At 36.6% G+C, this 22074-nt stretch overlaps 1 protein-coding gene across 1 annotated transcript in view; it reads left to right on the forward strand.

Moving 5' to 3' along the window:
- Positions 1-22074, forward strand: part of ARMC3 (armadillo repeat containing 3) — a 129410-nt gene that overhangs the window by 15758 nt on the left and 91578 nt on the right. Inside the window, exons 6-7 of the mRNA XM_044678928.1 lie at positions 4964-5158; positions 11639-11822. Coding sequence (XP_044534863.1) covers positions 4964-5158; positions 11639-11822 — 379 coding nt within the window. The remainder of the gene's footprint in view (positions 1-4963; positions 5159-11638; positions 11823-22074) is intronic.

Raw genomic sequence — 22074 nt, forward strand, 5'->3', positions numbered from 1 at the left:
TTCAGTTTCATCTCTTTCCCATCCTTCCTTCTGTATTCTGTTTCTCCTCGCCTTTGGAATTCTCTTCTATTTTTCCCGAATCCCATTCTGACCTTGTTTCATTGCTCTTGGTTTTTCCAGCACAAAGTTTCTTCTCTTTGCTCCCTGGTGGCTTAAAGACTTCAGCTACAGCCCTTCTATGTCCTCCTGTCCTCTCCAATCAAAGCTCCCTGCACCTCAGCACAATTCCATCGACTCTTTTCCTCACTCTTTTCCCCTTCCATGAATGTTTACTTGCTAAACCAATTGAACAACTACTTGATGAAATTTAATGTGGTATCTCACAGAAACTTTTGGGTATGAACTCTTTCTTTAAATCACACTCTTCAGATTACTCTCTTATACAAGGATGGACCCAGAAGAAAAGAATAGATTTTGTGATCTTGAGTGCCCAGATGAAATAATGCATACTCCCTTATTCCCCAGTTCCCTCTCTACTGTTGGTCCTCTTCCTACTTTTATCTATTACTTGTCTGGAACTTACGGTTTAGATTACTTTGCCAGAATTTCATTCTTCCATGAAGGGGAGGGTCTGCTCAAGACAAGAGTGGCCCAGGGCTTTTGTATTTTCTCCATCCTGACTTTCATTATCTGGAGTCTAGAATATTTGCCTACTGTGGATTCTTGAAATACCTTGGCACTCTTTGCTGAAAAACAGAAAGACCTGAGTTCCCCCAGGATGAAGTATTCTTGAAAGACCTGAGAGCAATGCTTTGCTTTGCCAAGGTCCTCCATTTGCTTTGCTCCAGAAATGGTTGGTTTGACTATGTAAAGGTAACAGTTTTTTATATGAATTGCTTACTATCTATGCCTAATTACCATGAAACACTGGAATGATTATGTATATGATTAAAGATACCTAATGGCTACAAATTTTAAATATAACACCAAACTCTACTTAATCTTCATGGATTTTTTGTTTGTAAAGTATGTTCATGCATTCATAACTTATCATCTCTATCTCTACAATTTAGCTATACGGGGAACATTGTTGGCCTCTCATTGACTTAGAGATAGATCACTGGCTTTTGGCCTTTTACATGAGCCTTTGAATCCATCTGTGGTCCTTTGACAAGTAACCAATCTGTATCACTTTGGATATACTGCATGTGAAATAATTTAATCAGATAACCTGATTTAAAATAATCTTCATATAATTTTTCATATTATTTTGATTTTGAATTTTGAATATTTTGAATTATGAATTTCATATTCATAAAATAAAATAAAATGCATGAATTGAAACAATGCTGAGGTACCACCTTACACCTAGCAGATTGGCCAATATGAGAATAAAGGAAAATAATAAATGTTGGAGAGGATGTAGCAAAATTTGGACACTAATATGCTATTGTGGAGTTATGAATTGATCCAACCATTCTGGAAGTCGATTTGGAATTATACCCAACGGGCTTTAAAAGAATACATACCCTTTGGTCCAGCAATGGCACTATTAGGTTTGTACCCTAAAGAGATAATAAGGAATATGTTTCTACAAAAATATTCAGATATGTTCTTTGTGGTGTCAAAAAAATTGGAAAATGAGGGGTGTCTCTCGATTGGGGAATGACTGAACAAATTGTGGTATCTGTTGGTGATGGAATATTATCATGCTGTAAGGAATGATGACTTAGAGGATTTCTATATGAACTAGAAGAACCTCCAGGAATTGAAGCAGAAAGGAATGAGCAGAGCCAAGAGAATATTATACACAGAAAGTGAAACACTGTGGAACAATGTAATGAACGTTGCTACTACAAGACAATCCCAAGGGACTTATGAGAAAGAATGCTATCCAAATTGAGAGGAAGAAATGTGGGAATAGAAACACAAAAGAAAAAGAAATGATTGTCATTGGTTTATATGGGTATATGATTGGGGGTTTTGATTTTTAAAAGATTGCTCTATTGCAAAAATGAATAAAATGGAAATAAGTATAAGTGAAAAAAAACTTGCATGCTATAAGAGTGATAGAATGAAGGAGAGAACTATTATAGACAAAGAGACAGTACTTCACATTTTGACTGACTCCAGAGTGATGGAAGCCTATGAAAAAGAGACAGATGCTCATTTAGTTGTAACAAGAGAGCAGGGACCTAAGAAGGAGAATGACTAATGTCTGAATCTGGAAAAAAAATTGAATTGCCTATCTCCTTTTATCATCTTAAGAAACATTATCATATTTCACATCCCCTTCCTTGGCAAATTTAGTTGGACACTTGTCTATCACACAATGAAAACTAGCAATTCTGACAATTTGGGCAAGCTTCATAAAATTTGCCCCTTGGGATAAACAACACAGAAAGTTACCTCAAATCAATACTTTAGATGGATTTGGTTAAAGGAACAAGGAGTGAGGAGAGACAAAGGTTACCAATGACAAGTTTGGGAAAACGACCTGGGACACCATCTTGGAGACAGAGACCCCAAGAGTTACCCTCCAAAACTCACACACACAACACACAACACACATACAGAGTCCCATGGATGGAAACCTTAGAACATTTTAAGGCTGCTGCTGAAGAAGCTAAAGCTCACTTGTGGTATGCTTGTAGAATGGGGAAACAAATGGGCTGTCTCATAGCTTCCTATTTTATGTATTGGTTGCAAGATAGAAAAGTATAAGGGCTGGGCAATGGAGGTTAAGTGACTTGCCCAAGGTGACGTAGCTAAGAATTGTCTGAGATGACATTTGAAACCAGGACCTTCCATCTCTAGTATTGACTCTCAATTCACTGAGCCGCGTAGCTATTCCCATAGCTTCCTATTTTAAGTAATTATTCTTGCTAACTGGATGCTAATTTGGGATTTTTCTATCTTATTAACAAGTATAAATGCTGTCCATACCCTCTAAATGTTGATGTCCTGGGACGAAATCCTAATCACACAACTCAACATTTTTTTCTTCCTTTCCTGACAGAAACTCCCAGGAAAAAGGAGCTCTGCTCTGTTTCCCTTACCTAATTCCTGTCTAATTACTAAGGCCCCCTAAAGAACATTTATTTCCCTATTCAGAATAGAGCCCAGTCCCACTAAGGTTACTAGGAATTATCCTCATCTATGTGATGATGAAAGGAATTATTTACATTAAATGACAGTCGCTAAAAATTGGTTTAGTTAATAGCAGAAATGGCACAGTGTCTATATATGTTAAGAAAGCTTTTTAGCATCAATAGTGAATCTAATCATGAATGATTTTATTATTTATCTTATTTCATTTTAAGTTATTATTATTACTAGAATGAAAAATGCTTACCTTCTATAGAGAGATTCCTGATGTATCCAAAAAGAGCTGTATATTTAGTTATAAAAAAATTTCTCTTTACCCTCATACTATACCTAATAAATATTTATGGAATTCATTTGAATATATAACTTTGAATAGATAACTTAGACCGCCATATAAAATTACATGCATTGGTGGTAGAGCTGATCAGATCCTCTCCCCTACTAATTATTTGGGAGAGGAGAAAGTTATTCCTAGGTCTAGAAGACAAACCTTGTAAGATTCTGAAGCAGTAGGATGCTCTCTTTGAAACCTAATGGAGTTCTCTGGAATTAATAAGTCTCCCTTCTTGATCATGCTTCCCACCTCTCCATCCAAAACAATCATTCTTGAGAGAGAATTTGTAAAAATTCCACATAAAGAGCTCTGACCTATTCTACTGAGTATGCAGATGGGCAAGTCAGTAAATAATAAAATGTTTTCCTAATAAAAACCCTTAGTGCAAGTATTATTTCTACCCTTTTAAAGATAAGGAAATTGAAGCACTAAGAGAATAAATTCTTGTCTATGATTGCGCATCTAGTAAATCTTTGAAGGAGGTTTTGGTGCCTCCTAACCCCAACATTCTATTACCTTATGTCTCTTCTTGATAAAGAAATATATTTAATGAGTTTTAACTCTTGTATAGAGGCATTACGGTAACTGCAATAATGTCTTCATTTCTCAACTTATATTCTTCTCTGAGACCAAGAAAATAAAAAAATCTAAAGCTTCTGTGTGTCATTTTAGGCAATCTATTTAACCTCCTTAGGTTCTATTTGTAAAATAAGAAGATATGACTCTTTCTGCTCTAATATTCCACAATTCTATTAGTATAAAAATATCATCTCTGAATCATTTAAAATATCAAAATGATCCACAATCATATTAGAATATGATTTCCTTATAGAATTCTACTTTCAATACCAAGACCAGATTTTACAAAGTCAAGAGGCAACACATGGCAATGGAAAAAGACTCAGAGTCTACCGAGCTTCAAATCCTACCTCTGTAGTTTTCTCCCTTTTATGACCTTGGACAAGTCTCTTAATCTTTTATATTTAAATTAATTTGATTAATTAATTAATTTTAATTTCTCATTATTAATTAATTTAATTAATCTTTTAGGGGCCTCAGTTTCCTCAGCAGTAAAACGAGAGGGTTGGACTCAATGGTCTCTGAAGTCCATTCTATACCACTGTCTGTGCATTATAAATGAAGAATAGATGAAAGCAGCCACGTTGAATCAGAAACAGATCAAATACTGTTTATACCCCCCACACCTCAATTACAAGGAGTATTCACATAAAAATACGCAACTTCATTGTATTTTAAATAAATGAATCATTAGTTAGAGTTTGGATGTTTCTTTTAAAAAAACATTATTATTTTAAGTGCTTTTTAACAGGAGAATTTTCTATACAATAAAGATGTAAAGTAAAAAATATTCAGTATAGGGTCTCCTTACCCCCAGGTAAGATACATATGCAAATTTTAATGAATCTTTTAGTTTTGTCAAACTCATTTTAGAAGGAAAGCTAAAAGCCTCAAAATGTTCATTTATTGCTGTATGTTAGAAAAAAGAATCTCTCCACTAGTGCCTTGTGTTCTGCATTATTGATGTGTGTATGTGTGTGTGTGTTTTGTATTCCATGGCAGGACTATCATTGTCGTATGGCAATTCAGGACCTAAGTGCAATCCCTCCTATATTGGAGCTCTTGAAGTCTGAATTTCCAATTATTCAATTGCTGGCTCTCAAGACCTTAGAAGTTGTTACCAGTGATAGAGAAAGCAGACTGCTTTTCAGAGACGCCCAAGGACCGGAACAAATGCTTAAAATTCTGGAAACTAAGGTGCTTAAAAAAATGTGTGACTATCATTGTTTAAATCTAAACCTTCTTTAAAATTCTTGGGTAAGGCATTCACTAATTTATAATAACCAGAAAGAAAAGGTAATTTAGCCAAAACAAAAAAAAAAGATGACTATAAAAATATTTTAAGTAAAATTCAGTAATCTTCCTTGGTTTCAAAAACCTCATTTATTCAGACTGTTTGGGAATAAGATGAGCTTAAATTTATGGAAAAAACCCCCAAAGCTATCAAAGACTTTTTAAAGAAATAAAATCATATTATAAATTTAATAACAATTTGGCTAATGAAGTGTGGCCTACTAGAAGTCATTCTGAAATTTTTCTAATAGATCAATATAGATGACTGGAAACTGACATATAAATAGTTTATCAGAAATACTTGTAAGTATTTGAAAACAATTTGCTCTCTTGACATTTTGAAATATTTCTTCATTATACTGCTCATACTATTAATTTACATTTTTATGAGCATAGTATTATTTGCTAAACTCTGTGTGAATTATCAGAAATTCCAAGCAAGTAAGGTTTTACTACATATACAAGTAATCATATGGAAAATGAGATATTAATTTGCAAAATGACAATTCATAATATACAATGTATCCTATACCAACATGAAAATTCCTCAATATTCATCGATGGAAGAGGGCATTGAGGACATAATGAGGATCTCTTTGAAAAAAAATTCCATATTTTGGATTTGATTTTCCTTAGTTTTATAAGAAAGACCCTGAAAAAAGACTGTTTATAAATATCTTAAATACAAATATTTAAATTTGTAAAGTCTAAATGAATGAGGTTTTAGTGAATTATTTTCTCAAAGTATCAGTCACTAAGTAGCTTGAAAAATGAAGGTGACATAAACTGCTTTTATTGAGGCACTCCTAAAAATTCCTATAGAAATATTTTCTACATAGATTAGTATAATAGGCAATGTGGCATAGCAGAGAACTGCCTTAAAATGAGAATGATCTAGGTTGAAACAGCTCTTCCAATACAATGACCCTAAAGAAGTCAGTTTTAAGCAAATCTGGAGCTCTCAACGGATTTCCATATGATACATCCCTCCAAAACCGATAAAATCATCAATTTGGACCCCTTCCAAATCAGTATAATGACTTTAGCACTCTTTCTCACCCAGAGAATACCAGAACAGGACCAAATCCACTCAAAATTACAGTTCGTCAGTCCCTATGATGTATTTGCTTTTGACTAATCAGCCAGGGGACACTTGCTGAAATAACATAGTAAAGAAAGCCACACTAGACCATTCTCCCCATAAACACAGAGCTTACTCTAAGAGTGGGAATGCATGTGGGGATCATGCATGAGGGGCACAAACACAACAAGCCTTTTCTGCTCTGATGTCCCAGCGAGCATCACCTCTGCTCTCCCCACCCCCCAAACCCCCATCTCTTAATGGCTGGCAGCTCCATTTTGGTAACTCCTGAGCTTACCTTTCTGAAGTCATGCCCTGGCCATGGCAGCATCAGTCCAGTAGAGATAAGGACAGACCAATGACTCCTAGACTACACATTTAGTGAACAAAAATCAGACTGAGAGGTCTCTGGGCAAGGCATTTTTTTTCCTTTTCAATTCTAATGATAGGAAGCAAAGTCCTCTGTTACAGAAAACGATCTAACTTAGATTTTGCTATTCCTACGATCTTCTCTAGCTCAGCATGCAATTAAATTGGAAGCACAAAGTTGGGTAAGCTGAGGAAGCACATTCTAATGCCTGTTTGCTCCATATTCCCAAGTTTATTATGAATAATATATGTAGGGGGTCAGCTGGTGGCACAGTGGTTTGGAGTTAAGAAAACTCATCTTTTTAGGTTCAAATCTGTCCTTGGACAGTAGCTGTGGGAACCTGGACAAGTCCCTTCACTTTGGTTGCTTCCGTTTCCTTGTCTATAAAATAAGCCAGAGAAGAAAATGGCCAACCACTCCAGCATCTTTGCCAAGAAAATCCCAAATGGGGTCAAGAAGAATAAGACACAACTGAAAAAATGACCAAACAACAAATCTGTCAGGAACAAAATCTTTCTGCTTTGGCCTTGTTATCCTTCATATCTTAATAATAATGTTGCCTTAAATTTTTATGGAACTTTAAAGTTGGCAACATGTTTTAATATTATATCTTATTTTATCTTCAGCTACCCCAGGCGTATTGTTGTGCAAGTGCTGCAATGCACTTCAGTGGATCTAGGATCCCATCATCACATCAGGGACACCCTCTAAGCATTCAGGTCACAATTCAGGGACTGTTATCCTCATTCTGCAGACAAAGAAACTGAGGTTTAGAGAAGTAAAGCAATAATGCCAAAGGCACCATGAAAACTCGGATCTCTTCTGAATCAAAGCATAGTACTTTTCTTACTTTTTTCATGGTGTCTTTCTATATACTACTTTGGAGTTTACAAAATGCCTTCCTGAATAGGATTTCATTTGCTCTTTACAACAACCCTGTGAAGTAGGTGGAGGGTGAGAGGAAACTATCATTCATTAGGTGCTTTACAAATATCTCATCTGATCCCAAAACAACCCTGTACAGTAGGTGCTATTTATTATCCTCATTTTATAATTGAGGAAACTGAGGCAGACAGAGGTTGAATAACATGTCCAGGGTCACATAGGTAGTGTTTTTCTTTAATTTTAAGCCTTTACCTTTCGTCTTAGAATCAATACTGTGTATTGTTCTAAGGCAGAAGAGCTGTAAGGTCTACGCAATGGGGGGTTAAGGGGTTAAGTGGTTTGCCCTGGGGCCACATAGTTAGGAAGTGTCTAAGGTCACATTTGAACCCAAGACTTCCTATCTCTAAGCCTGACTCTCAATCCACTGAGCCACCTATCTTTCCTCGGATCTCAGGTCTTTCTGACTCTAGGTCCAGCATTCTATCCACTGAATCACTTAACTGACCTAAGAAGATAGGGAGAATTTCCTAGAAGTGAAGCGATTTGTCTAAGATTACAAATTGCTAAATGACAGAACCAACAGCTGAAACCAGTTCTCATTATTACATGCCCAGGGCCCATTGTACTAATACTAACATTGAGAAATGATGCTCTCTTAAGATTTAAATAGTGAAAAAGCTAGATGTCAATTCAAGTTATAAGAAATTAGAAATCTGCTTTTTAAAAAGAAAAGGAGTTTTGATTAAGGTTTGACTGATGATTTAAAGCAAAATTTTATGCCAAAACATTTGTGAGAGTAGATTTCAATTGGTAAGAACAGAAGAGAAGGGAAAAAAAAACTAGAAAAGATAATGGATTTATAATGGGCAAAAATACGTTTTTATTAAATTGTATTAATTTTTAAATATCCCAAGACTACATTACCATGTTATTTTTTAATTAACTTTCAAATAGACATGAGAATTAGGTAAGGTTCAAGTCAGTTTCCATGCAAAAACAAATTTGAATTCTAGATGATCAAAATTTTCAAATTCTTATCAGGCATAGAATTAGTCATAATAACCATTCTTAATTCCTTCAGTGGTAAATCGGAGAGAAAAAACACATTAATAAACAAACTGTGGGAAAAACAGAGACAAATTTTCCCAGTGTTTGCCTTTGGATTGAGTTAACCAGTTTTAGAAATCCCATGACCTCTTTTTGGCCATCAGAGCCATGACTGAACTGGTAAATTTCCAAGAGGCCCTTGTGAGGATGAGGCATAACCAGTATAAAAGTCCTGAGGTAAGACATGAGGAACAGCCAGGAAAGGCCAGCTTGCCTGGGTTCTTCTAGAGAGATGAGGAAAGTCGCTATATGAATAAAGGAAAGTGGTAGATATGAGAGCTATAATGTTGGGGATTACTTAGATATATGGGGTGAAGGAGAGTCAGGACTTGTAGATAAATGTTAAGGCTACAAACTTAGGAGACTAGAAGAATGATAGTACCTTTCCTAGAAATAGTGAAATTGGAATAGGGCTATATCTTTGGAGAAAGTCAGTGAGTTCTGTGTTGGACAAATTGAATTTGAGACTCCTGTAGGATGTTCAATTTGAAATATCTATTGAGTAGTTAAAGAGGTACAAATGGAGTCTCAGATGAGAGACTTTGGCTGGATTTATAGATGTGGGTGGTCATCTGCATGAAGATGATAATGAAACCAATGAGACCTTAAGATGTGAAAGAAAGAGAATGGTCAAACAAAAGAGGTCCCAGAATAAAGCCTTGGGATACATCCACAATTAGGGGGCATGATATGAAAGGTGAACAAGCAAATGATTTAGAGGAATGGTCAGGCAGATTTGAGGAGAACCAAGAAAGTAATGCTGTGAAAACTCAGAAAAGAGAGAAGAGCCAGGAGAAGTGGTCAATCAACAGGATCAAATGCTGCAGAAAAATCAAGAAGAAAAAAATCATCAGATGAGCAATTAGGAGTTCAGAAAGAGGTTTCAGTTGTTTGATGAAGGCAGAAGCCAGAATACAAAAAGGAGATAGAATGAAGGCAAGGGGCCCCAGACAGCTTTGGTTAATATTGTAAATGGGAGAAGAGATAGAACATGGTAGCTTGAGCTGATGGTAGGATCTGTTGAGGGTTTTTTCAGGATAATGTAAACTTAGATGATGTTTGTAGACAGCAAGGAAGGAACCAATAGAGGGGGAGGCATGTGAGATTAGAGAGGAGATTATTTGGGGGGCAATCTTCTAGACAAGATGGAAGGGGATAGAATCAAGGGTACATTGAGGGGTACTTGATGAGGAGAAGAGTCAACTCTTCATTAAAGGAAGACAGAATAAGGAACGTCCATGGGTTTTGAGGAGTAGTAAAGGGGGGAAATGGGAGAGGAGAGCCCAGGGCAAAGGAAAAACTGTGGAAAATTTGAGAAAAGGGTAGAGGAGATTTGGAACAGTCTCTGTGGGGAATGGGATAGAGTATCCATCAGGGAACAATTAAAAGAAAGGTTATTTAAAAGAATGTAGCTTCTGAATTGTATCCAATGCTTTCTAAGACTTGAATTAGAACAAATATAGGAACCAATGAAATGTGCATATACATATAATTTTGTTTTAAGACTAATTTTAAATTTTTAAAAAGTTTAGTGAATTAAACATAAATCTAGTATCAGAAATTGTCTTATTTATTAAAGTCAGGAGAAAGGGGTATATTTTACAAGCAAGTTCTCCTTTCAGAAAAGAATCACCATTGACTATAATATTTGTCTTTGGGCTAATAATTTATAGCTAACTCTACTGCCTTTCTTTTATCTTCATGTTTTGTTTGATAATATTATTTCATACTTTTATGATGAAGTATAACATACATTTATAAGATTTATACTGTCATTTTTCCATTGTTGGTTTTAAACATAGTTTGGAAAGTTTTGTCCTTCCTGTATTTTATCTAGCCTTAAATTCTAAATGGAGAAGCAGCATGACCTAGTGGTTGGAAGACAACACAGAGAATCAGTAATTATAACTTTGCCTATGCAGTGCACATATCACATAATACAAATTATTATCTTATTAATCTTATTATCTTACTTTTTCATTTCTGAGACTGTGAATATATTATACTGACCAAATAAGAGGAGACAGAAAGAAATCATTTCTCTATGTCATGTTTCAAATATCAGACACTGATTTTTCTATATTCTTTTAGCTGTTTCTTTGCCCAATTTTTTATCATTTCAAATATGTTCTTACTGAAACTTCTAAGTTTCAGAAAGGCACATAACATAGACATTTATTTCAGAAATCATAATTGTTGTTTGGCCCTGACTCATATTTTCACTGCTGTAGGCAGTTCCAAGTGAGGAAGCCCACCCTACTGGTTCAGATGGAAAACTGTTTTGCAAATGGCAGTCTGAAAATGTTGCCTGAGAAGTTAAGGAGTTTGCCCACATTCACAGAGCGAGTGTGTGCCAGGGACATGATTTGAAACCAGGTCTTCTTAATCCTGAGGTCGGCTCTCTACCTTCTGGGGCAATTAGGGGGCTCAGAGGAAGAGACCCAGGCCTGGAGAAGGAAGGTCCTGGTTTCAAATCTGACCTCAGACACTTCTCAGTTGTTTGACCCTAGGCAAGTCACTTAATCACAATGGTTTAGCTCTTACCACTCATCTGCCTTAGAACCCATCCCTAGAATTGATTCTAAGCCAGAAGGTAAGGGTTTTTTAAAAACTTACTAATCTGTCCCTGTAAATAGAACCAAATAATTTCTTATAGAGATCTAGCATCTGTTCAAAATCCCTAAAAGAGTTAGACTTACTTCTGAATCCTCAGTATATATATATATATCTGCCAGTGCAATTTTGGTGGGTGGGCAATAAGTAGGGGAAAAGTTCATAGGAGAGGAAAGAGGTTGAGTTTAGCAATCCATGGAACTCCACTCTTTCCTCCTGTCTCTGCCATAACTCATTTATATGGTAGCCAAAAGAACCAATTTTAGTCATCCTTGACAAAATAAGGTCAACATGCTAAGATCTGGTGTTTTTTTTTTTTTATCATTAGGAATTTAATGATCTCCATGCAGAAGCTCTCAATGTGATAGCCAATTGTCTCGAAGATGTAGATACCATGGTGCAAATTCAGCAGGCGGGAGGTCTCAAGAAACTCCTCACATTTGCAGAAAATGCTGTATTTCCCGAAATCCAGAAGAATGCAACTAGGGCCATTTCTAGAGCCGCTTATGATCGTACGTATAATTTTAAATTCAAAATATGCATAATTCCCTCAACATTTTGTTTTTGCTTAGTGGATCTCTGAATTATGGTCTCTGTCCACTTCCAAATATTAACCAGCCAAAGGTACAGCAAACAAAGCCACCTTTCACATGAGGCCATGCGTGGTCCTCCCTGCCCCGTGGCACAGAGGTTCCCTTGTCAGTGGCATAAGCGAATGCAGCAGCCAGATTAATAACCAGCAATGTAATTTAGTCATGCTCTTATCTTTTTATAATTATTCATTCTCTACAGGGATTTTTTTTACATTCTCTTATTTGCTGTGGATTTCAGGATTATAGAATATGTGCATTATTTGTGATCATGAAAGCTACTGTTTAAATAAGTCTGTGCAGGAAATGGTGTCTACACAGTAATTTTTCAAGTTGTAATCTAAGTCTAGTAGTGCCATGTAACAGGATATGAAAAATTCTATATTCATAACTATACATAATAAGGTTTTCATTTCAGTGATGAGTTCTGCTAACATAAATCTGCAAAACTGGAGTGGTTTGTTTGTGTCAACAGAACCAAAGATGAAATTGTAGTTTTAATTTATATCTATTGGGGAGTATTTTATTTAACACAATATGTGATTTAAGTTTTTTTCCTCTTCTGTAGCACTCCAGTTTCCAAGAATGACAGCTTGGCTAGTTTAAGTGAGTTACATTCTGAACATATATAATAAAGGAAACATTTCCTTCTTAATCCACACTAGAGACCTTCCTTGCCACTCTTGCCCTTGTTCAACAAGCAGAATTTCACTGACAGTTAGAAATTATACCTGTAGAAGGCATGAAGAATTACACTGAGAAGTCTAGACCCAAAGAAATAATTTGAAATCAATAATAATAAACAATAATAACAACAAATCATTTGTATAGTGCTTTAAGGCTTGCAAAATACCTTCCAGATAAACTAGCCTTCTCTTTGTTCCTTACACCTGATACTCCATCTCTTAATGACCTTGTAAGGTAGGAGGTATAAGTGGTATCTCCATTTTATAAATCAGAAAACTGAGCCTATAAGAGGTTAAATAATTTTCCCATATATACCCAGGTAGTAAGTCTCTGTGGTGGGTTTAGAACACAAGGTTTTTTTTCTTTCATTATACCATATTGCTTCTTAAATCCAGGGTTTTTTTAAATTGTAAAAGTTGTTTTATCCTTGGTCTACATAGAACACAGCATAATGGAAAAAACACTGGGTCTTGGAGTCTGAAGACCTGTGTTCAAGAAGAAGCTCTGATTCAGAGCCTGGATGGAGCCCTAAACCTGAGTCTATGAGACGATAATATACTCCATGCCTTATAAGACTGTTGTGAGGAAAGTGGTAATTAACCTTAAAGAGTTTATGTGAATGTTGATATGGAGGCAGGTAGAGGACTGGGCTTGGAGTCAGGAAGACTTGAATTCAAATGTGACCTCATACACTCAACTGTGTGAACCTTGGGCAAGTCACTTAACCTCAGTTTGCCTCAATCCATTGGGAAAGGAAAATGGCCAATCACTCCAGGATCTTTGTTAAGGAAAACCCATAGACAATACCAGAAGGGTCATGAAGAGTCGCATATGTCTGAATGACCAAAAAACAAATGTGATAAAGGAATTGTCATCCTGATTCTCACACACTCTCTCTTACTAGAAGTCTGGGAAAATATAGGCTGCTCCAGAAAGCCTCTGAGGTGTAAGAGCTTTGGCAACAACAACTGCTTTCCTTCTCCACAGCTCAGCTTCCTCACCTAACTTGCCCTTGCAGAAACGTACTCTATTTCTCCCCCCTGCAGAAAAGTGGTTTCCACTCTGTTTTCCTGTTTCTAGGTGAATTCTCTATCTTTGAAAAAAATAGGAATCCCAAGCTCATGGTAACCACGTGCATTGGTTCCTACCCACCATCCATATTTCTATATCACCCTTCCATGAAGTCAAGCAACTATAATCATTGGGTGAATCCTTATTAAGAACAACTAACATTTATAAACCACTTTATAGTTTTTTCTCTTTAGAGCCTCACCACAACCAGTGACTTTACAGGAGAGGAAGTGAGACTGAGAAAGGTTGACTTACTCCTAGGCTCATAAGACAAGTTAGTGTTTAAGACAGGAGTTGAACTCACATCTTATTGATACTCCTTTAGTACTCTATGTGCTATGCCACCCTTAATAGGGCTGCTCTCCCTTATCAATATAAGGATTCTTTGGAGTAGCATCAACTATATATAATAGTCTATTATATAGCCTCTTCTGTTTGGACCCCTGCCTCCAAGACCCCCCCACACACACACACACACACAAATGGCACAATCCAAACCATATGAAAGGAAATGTGAACCAGATCAATGATGCTAGTTTGAAATGACGAATAGAATGATGAACTTGGAGTTGCGAAGGCTTTGGTTCAAATCTTCTGTTCTTTCTTGCTATGTGATCATGGACAAGCTACTTAATTTCTCTAAATTACAAGAAGAAAATATTAGTAAAACTTCACCTGTTTTGAAACCTACAATGAGTTTTAAAATACTATGTGTGATTGCTATTACTACTAAAATTTTTGGGGGGTCCATTGAGATACCTACAGTGAGGTTCTCTAGACTTTTCTAAATATCTTAGAGTATGTGAGGGCTGCCCTAGTGCACCCAACATTAACCATAGCTTTTTGGGATCACAAGCTTTGAGACTCACTCAGATCCATTCTTCACTCTGTGTGTATTTGGCACCCACCCTAGTGAGTGTGGAACTGATAACTAAGATGACATCCGAACCTCTGATAAAAGGAATTCCTTCAGATATACAGAGTGTTAATTGGATATTTAAGTCTAGTGTATTAGAGCTCCAGTCAGGTACTCTTAGCCCTGAGAAACTCCCCTCTGTCTGTACTGTGTCAAAACTCTCAAAGATATCTACTAGTATTAGTCATAGTACTCAGAAGTCACTAAAGTAAATTCATTTATGATGGACACCAAACTCAAATTAATTAATTAACCTTTTAATGAAACTCAGCCATTTGAGTATCCCCTTTGGGGATCACAACCCAACCATTCTGGCCCATGCTGATCTCCTCCCAAATGTTCATCACAAGAAGTCCATTCAACAGTGCTGAGAGCCTTTCCTCTGATTTCTCAAGAAATTTTGAGGATATCAGTGGAGGTAGTGGTCTGTCTATATGTTGTCCCTTGCCCTTGACACATGACCAGCCCATCCTTCCCTGGAGAAGGATTTCTATGTCCTATCCTCAACTGCCAGCACCAGGATTGCTGCCTTTGGTGGCATTTGCCTGCTTGTCCACGGAGGCCATCTCCCCGCGGACCTTTGGGAAATAGGTTTTACCTTTCTGATGACAGTCTTGTCTCATATTCTAATTGAATGACCATGTCCATCAGATACATCAGGTTCCTCTTTTAGGATGGGGTTGACCAGCCAAATGATCTTGAAGATTTAGACCTATACTTCAGAATCCCTATTTTTTTCCAGCCTCAAATAGCTTTTACATACCTGGATTCATTCAGGCACTCCAAAGGAAGCCTTCTTCCCTGCCTAATGCTCAGTATTGGTGTGGGAGCTTTCAGAGTTCTATGAGAATAACCAGATATCTCACAAAATTCTAGCTCCTTGTTCCTTAATCAAAGGCCTCAATTAACAAGCAAGCAAGAATTTCAGTACTTACTGTGTGCAAGGAAATGCACTTTCCCCTTCCTGGTTCTGTTTCAGACCTTTTGCAATTCAAAATGTTGCCTCTGCTACACTTTCCTCCTTAAAGTTCTCTCAGCACCTGGGGTTTCCTCACCCTTGAACATCCAACCACTCCTGCAGCCTCCCCACCCAAGGACCATACCTTCACAAAGCCTACCTCCCTTTCTTCAACTGATGAGTTCCTCTTGGGACTTATAATGTAGTCCAAACCTATCTTTCCTATCGTGTCCATGGGCCTACTTACTTTTTAAAATTTAGAGCTGAATTTTAAGTGCCAAGTGGCTCTGTCCTCAAATGCCAATCTTACTCCACTTTGCCCTGAAAACAAGGCAAGGGCTGTGATTGCTAATTCTCAGAGAACTATGGGAATCAGAGAAGCGGACCAATATTATCTGCAATGAATGATTCTGTGGGTCCCAATATTGACCAATAATTTCTGGTGGTAGGTGGTAGGATAGGACTTAAGAGAATACAACTCTGGGAGCTTCAAACTGGAAGGGTGAGAATCACGGAGATCAAAACCAAAGAGGAGGAATTATTTTTCTCTTCTGGCCCTTACAAATCTCTGCTGCTCATTTGTGTGAGCAAACATTTTAATGGACCCTCTCCCTTGGCAGATGCAGGTACTTGCTGGTGCAGTCCTGTTGGCAAGTACCCAGCTCTAGGTGATCCAATTACACTTAGCAGCCACAGCTATTACTGCCTAAAGGTGGTGTTGCCTTGGATTGAGCCAGGCTAATTAGTGATGCTCCTCAATCAATCCCATAAGCACGGGTCCATGGCTTACAGATATCTCTCCCAATAAGACTCCAAAGAAGTATGACAATTACCCTATGTTAGCCTCCCTTCACCTGTGCAAGGTACCAGGAGAGTCCTGATCTCTCTTCTCTGAGTTTTCCTCTCTAGTGTTCTAATCTATTTATAATCATGTTTATGGCTCTAAGCCTACAGTGACCAACATCCAAGAAATAGAAAAAAAAAGGAGGGGGTGAAGAATGCAGGAAGTCCCTGCCCTGCGTTATCAGACCAGAGGTCATAACCCTCTTATTTAATGTCTTTTTTGTTGAACTCAGAGTTACTCCATGACTCTGCTTGCCTTCCTAGATCCCATTATACTCCTGTCTTGAATGGATGTTGGCTTCCTACCTTGATTTTTATGTCTCTTTGATCTTCCCTCTATTTAGTAAACCTCAAGCTTTAACTCCTTGTCTTCTTTTTCTATCCTTTTGTGTTTAGCTAAACTCCAATTTTAAGGTCAGCTAGGTGGCTCAGTGGACCAAGAACTGGCCTAAAGCCAAAACAACCTCATTTATATCCTACTCAGGCACTTGACAAGCTATATGACTCTGGGCAAGTCACTTAACTCATCTGCCTTAGTTTCCTCAACTATAAAATATGTATAATAATAGAACCTACCTCCTTCTATTATACTTCTATAATAATAGAACCTAGGGTTGTTGTGAGGATCAGTTGAGATATTTTTAAAGAGTGCCTATAGTGAGCATATAATAAATGCTTGTTCCTTTCCCTCCTTCTCTTTCTTCTCTCTATTCCTTCCTTTTTCCCTTCCTTCCTTCCTCTTTCCCTTCTTCTTTCCTTCCCCCTCTTCCTTCCTTTCTCCCTCAAGTCTCTTCCCATCTCTTAATTTATCCTCTACTCAGCTGCCAAATAGATATTCCTAAAACACAGGACTGCCCAGGATCAAAAAGTTTCTGTGCTTCCCTGTTGCCGCTAGGATAAAATACAAACTCCTTAGTTTGGCATTTAAAAATCCTTGAAAATTTGGATGCAGCCCACCTTTCCAGGAAGATTGCACATTACTCTTTCCTCATTCTGCAGTGCAAAGTAGCTGCTTTGTTATTCCTTAGCCACAAATTTTCCATCTCCTATCTCCTTCCTTACCTTTGTAAGGACATCCCCTATACCTTGGATGCACTCCTGCCTCCTGGAATTTCAAGGTTTTTTCAAAACTCAGTTCCAATGCCACCTCTTCCATGATGTCTTTTTGGATCCCTTCAGCAACTAGTATTCCCTTCCTCAAACCTAACATATACATATAGATTTTACTTTGTACTTACCTTCCTTTTATTGAAAGGAGTATGCTTTGTTTTTCCCTCCCTTAACTCCCCACATGAGCTACCAGACATTAGGGACAACTTCATTTTTGTCTATCTCTGGCACTAGCACAGTGCCTGGCACTTAGAAGGCATTTCATAAATGCTTCTTCTTTTTTTTTAAACCCTTACCTTCTGTCTTGGAGTCAATACTGTATGTTGGCTCCAAGGCAGAAGAGTGGTAAGGGTAGGCAATGAGGGTTAAGTGACTTGCCCAGGGTCACACAGCTGGGAAGTGTCTGAGGCCAGATTTGAACCTAGGACCTCCCATCTCTAGGCCTGGCTCTCAATCCACTGAGCTACCCAGCTGCCCCCCATAAATGCTTCTTGATTGATTAGCTTGTCTCATCCCTCGCAAGTCCCAACATGAAACACTCAAAAGTCCAAATGTATGACAAGATTATATCCCAAAACTTCAATAATAAAAAATAGCAGAAACACAAAGACATTTACCATTTTTTATATGTGGTGTCCCCATCTTACACTCTGAAAAGTGCTGGGTATGTAGATCCTGACATCAAGGAGCTTGGAGGCTAGTAGAGCAATATTGAAGCAGAATCTATGTGGTGATTTATAAAATCGAGTTGCTAAATTGCATTATTGAAGCACAATTTCACAAATATTCTTCACTTTACACGATACTACAAAAATAATTCACTGTCTATGATGACATATTTTGTTCTTTTCTTCTTCATGGTCAAACTTCTCTTTAAAATCCTTGGTAATAAGTTCTATAAAGCATCATAGATTGGATAGAATCATAGCTTAAGTAGCCTTAATGGACAGAAGGCTACTTCGGGAAGATCTAGGCTTAAAACCTGCCTCTGCTTCAGATCACTTCATTTCTCAGTTTCTTGACAGCTCTGAGAATATGAGTTAGGCAGCTGGATGATGTTGTGGGCTAGAGCACTAGGCTTGGAGTTCAGAACACTTGAGTTCATCATCTCGTCTTAGCCACTTTTGAGCTTTATGATGACCTTGGGCAAGTCATTCAGATTTCTCATGTCTTGTTTCCTTATCAGTAAAATGAGGAAAATATGCTACACTTATGATATTAAGGTTATTGTGATGATCAAATGCGATAATAACATACATAAAGTGCTATATAAATACACGATTGTTATTATTCGCTTCTTTCAATCTTGTCTGGTTCTTCATGATCCTATTTGGTGTTTTCTTGGCAAAGACATTGGAGTGGCTTGCTATTTCCTTCTTGGACTCATTTTACAGATGAGGAAACTGAGGCAAACAGGATTAGGTAACTTGCCTAGGCTCACACAGCTAGTAAGTATCTGAGGCTGGATTTGAACTCAGGAAGATGAATCTTTCTGATTCTAAGCCCAGTTCTCTATCCACTATGCTACCTTAGATGCCCTAATAAATGCACTACATGTGTGATGAATAGCAAAAAGATGAATAGCAAATCTTTGGAAGGAGTTTCCACCCTGGAAATTCCCCATGATGGTGAAATCCCAACTCCTGCCTCTTTCCCTAATTCCCAGTGCCATTAAGCCTATGTAAAACATTTTTAACTAGTGGCTATAAAACAGTGAATTCAACCAAGAGGAGTGAAAAAGTTACATGTCCTCAGCATGTGTAAAAGGAAGCCTTTGTAAAACTTAAGTATAAGACTAAGCCTTTGACCTGACACCAGGGGGATGAAAGAGTTAATTATACTGTTCCCAGCTAGGTTTATGGACTCACATTAACTTGACATTAGGAACAAAAGGGGCACGATAGCAACTCATTAGAATGGAAATGTTAGCATGAACTAGAGTTTCTGTTGACAAAATTTTATGCCTTTAAAAAAATGTCACTAAAAAATGGTTTTATAGTTCCCTACTATACTAATAGCTTACCTCGCATATGCATCTTCTCTGTTTCTGTAATTAAAATGTAAATGCTTCACTTGGTGTAGGAATTCAATGAAGTACTGAGTTAATATGTTATTTCATCTTTAAAATCTGTTATAACTACACAGCAGTCTGCACTTCTGAGGTTTGGTGAACACAGCTGGATTTTTAGAACATTCCCAGCAGGGTTGGGAAACTAATTACCTGCAATATTGATTTAAATGATTTTTTTTACCTCTCCAATAATTATATATGTACTATTTGGGGTGTGTAACAGTTAACTACTATAAAACCATTTTCTTTCATTAGTTCTTTTGGCAACAGATGGTAAGATGTCATTTTTTAAAAGTGGCACTGGTAGATGTCCATTTAGAAAGCTGGATAAAGTTATGTTATAAAGCACTTTGTTAACAAAACTGTTCAGGTAAAACTAACTATTAACTTTTCAATATTTTATATGTAAATTAAATAAAATATTAAATATATTTAAATGTTAAATATATTAAAATTTTCAGTTTGTTAGATGGATTCTTCCTGATGCTATATTTGGGGAGTGAATATATTAAAAATCCAAGTGTTTAAATATAATTTTTTTTAAGCCAAATACATTTCTGGAGACGTCGAGTTCAGTTTTAAATTAAGAGGCTGACAGATAAGGATAGAATGATGAGACATGGTTCGTTAATGGCTTGAAGTTCTTGAACAGAAGTGTTACTACCTTAGACTGTGCTTATCATATTACGTCTAATCTTTCTAGTTCAATATGTTCAGATGTGTTAAGGGTCAAAGGCAGTAACCGTTAAAAGGATGATTCATTATTCCATGCGAATAGCTAAAAGGAAAGAAAGCATTTGGTAACTTCGTAAGGCACACATTTGGTTGCCAATAATTACAGAAAAATTCTTAACGAATCCATCCGAATTTTGAAATAAAATAAATACTTTTAAAAAATTAAATGTATTTCTTCATGGAATAAATTTTAAAAAATGAATTGTCACAGATTTCCCAAATATAAATAAAACTAGTCTTTAATTTAGTAACTTATTACTAAACATAATTAGCTCCCCTTCCCTTATGATATAAACTTCTTTTATTAAAAGCTAATTTATGAAGAATCAAAACCCTGACCAAACTTACAAAGAATAATTAACTAAATTGGTAAGAAACAGACCAACTGTGAACTCTGTTACCTGTCAAACCAGTCCTGTACCTCTCTAGGGTATTTAAAGTATGATGTGCTCAACAATTTTTTACTCAGCATATGCTTTTAATAAAATAGCAATCAAATTACTTAGAATTAGCTGCAGAAGACAAAAATAGGTATTGTGACATTAATAATTTTCTATTATTTTATCATGTTTATTTACTAATTTGATTTTTATTTATAACAAATACAGCCAAATATAAAGAAAAAAAGTACCTAATGTTTTCTGGAAACAGACTTATATTTTTCATTTTGGTTTCCTATGGTTATATTAGATGATTATGACACATCCAAATTCTCTCTCTCTCTCTCTCTCTCTCTCTCTCTCCTTTTCTTCTCTCTTTCTCTCTCCCCCACTTACTTATATCTCTATCCCTAGCATCTAGTATAATATATGGCACATAGGAAGCTTTTAACAAATGCTTATTCATATATACTTACACATATGTATTCAGATATACATGTAAACCTTTATTTTTGTTTAAGTAAACTAATCTTTATTAATTCTTTCATTTTTTAATCTCTATTTATCATTATAAACAATGATTTCAAGCTTTGCCTTTTACTAACTTCCTGTTCTCACCTGATCTCAACTTGATTATTATTCTCCAAAGTAATGCCAGTAGAATGGTAGTGCTAGTAGGGCTCACCAAGCTGAAAAAATTTTAGAGCCTGGACTATATATCAGAACCAGCCTAGCAAAGTCCAAAGAGACTAATCACTCTGGTTCACTAGAGAACAATTAATTTTTCTACCATAGTAATGAAAACCATCTACCAAGGCATATATTAATTGTGAGAGTAACCACACTGAACAAATCAGTGATCTGTGAAGTGTGTATGTGTATGTGTGTTGTGTGTATATAAAAGATCAATGATGCCATGATAATTAATACCCTCAATATCCAATATAATTTTTTTTAGTTTGGTCTGATTTCTTGCTTCTTTCTTTAATCAAGGGGTCCCATGGTTTAATGGATAGAGAATTAGCCTTGAAATCGGGAAGATCTGGGTTCAAAAGTCTTGCTTCTAATATATGCTGTATGGTCCTAGGCAAGCCATTTAACCTCTTTGTACCCCCAAATAATTTTCCAAGACCATATATTAATTACACAATGTTGCCCTGTGCCATATTCATTGGTAACTATTTATGTGTTTTGGGTGAGGGGAACAACTTTCCTTTCTGGGTACTTCTGGGTACTTCCTAGATTGATAAAACCAAAAATCCCTCCCCTTGCCTCCAAATCCCCTTTAACAAGTTATTCAGAGAATACTGAATTCAACTCACATCTGCTCAAAGATGTCTATTGATAAATTTTCAGTGCGAGTTCACTCCCCTGAAAATTGGCCTATGGCACAAATCAGAGCT

This window comes from Gracilinanus agilis, chromosome 5, assembly GCF_016433145.1.
Source record: "Gracilinanus agilis isolate LMUSP501 chromosome 5, AgileGrace, whole genome shotgun sequence".
Taxonomy (NCBI): domain Eukaryota; kingdom Metazoa; phylum Chordata; class Mammalia; order Didelphimorphia; family Didelphidae; genus Gracilinanus; species Gracilinanus agilis.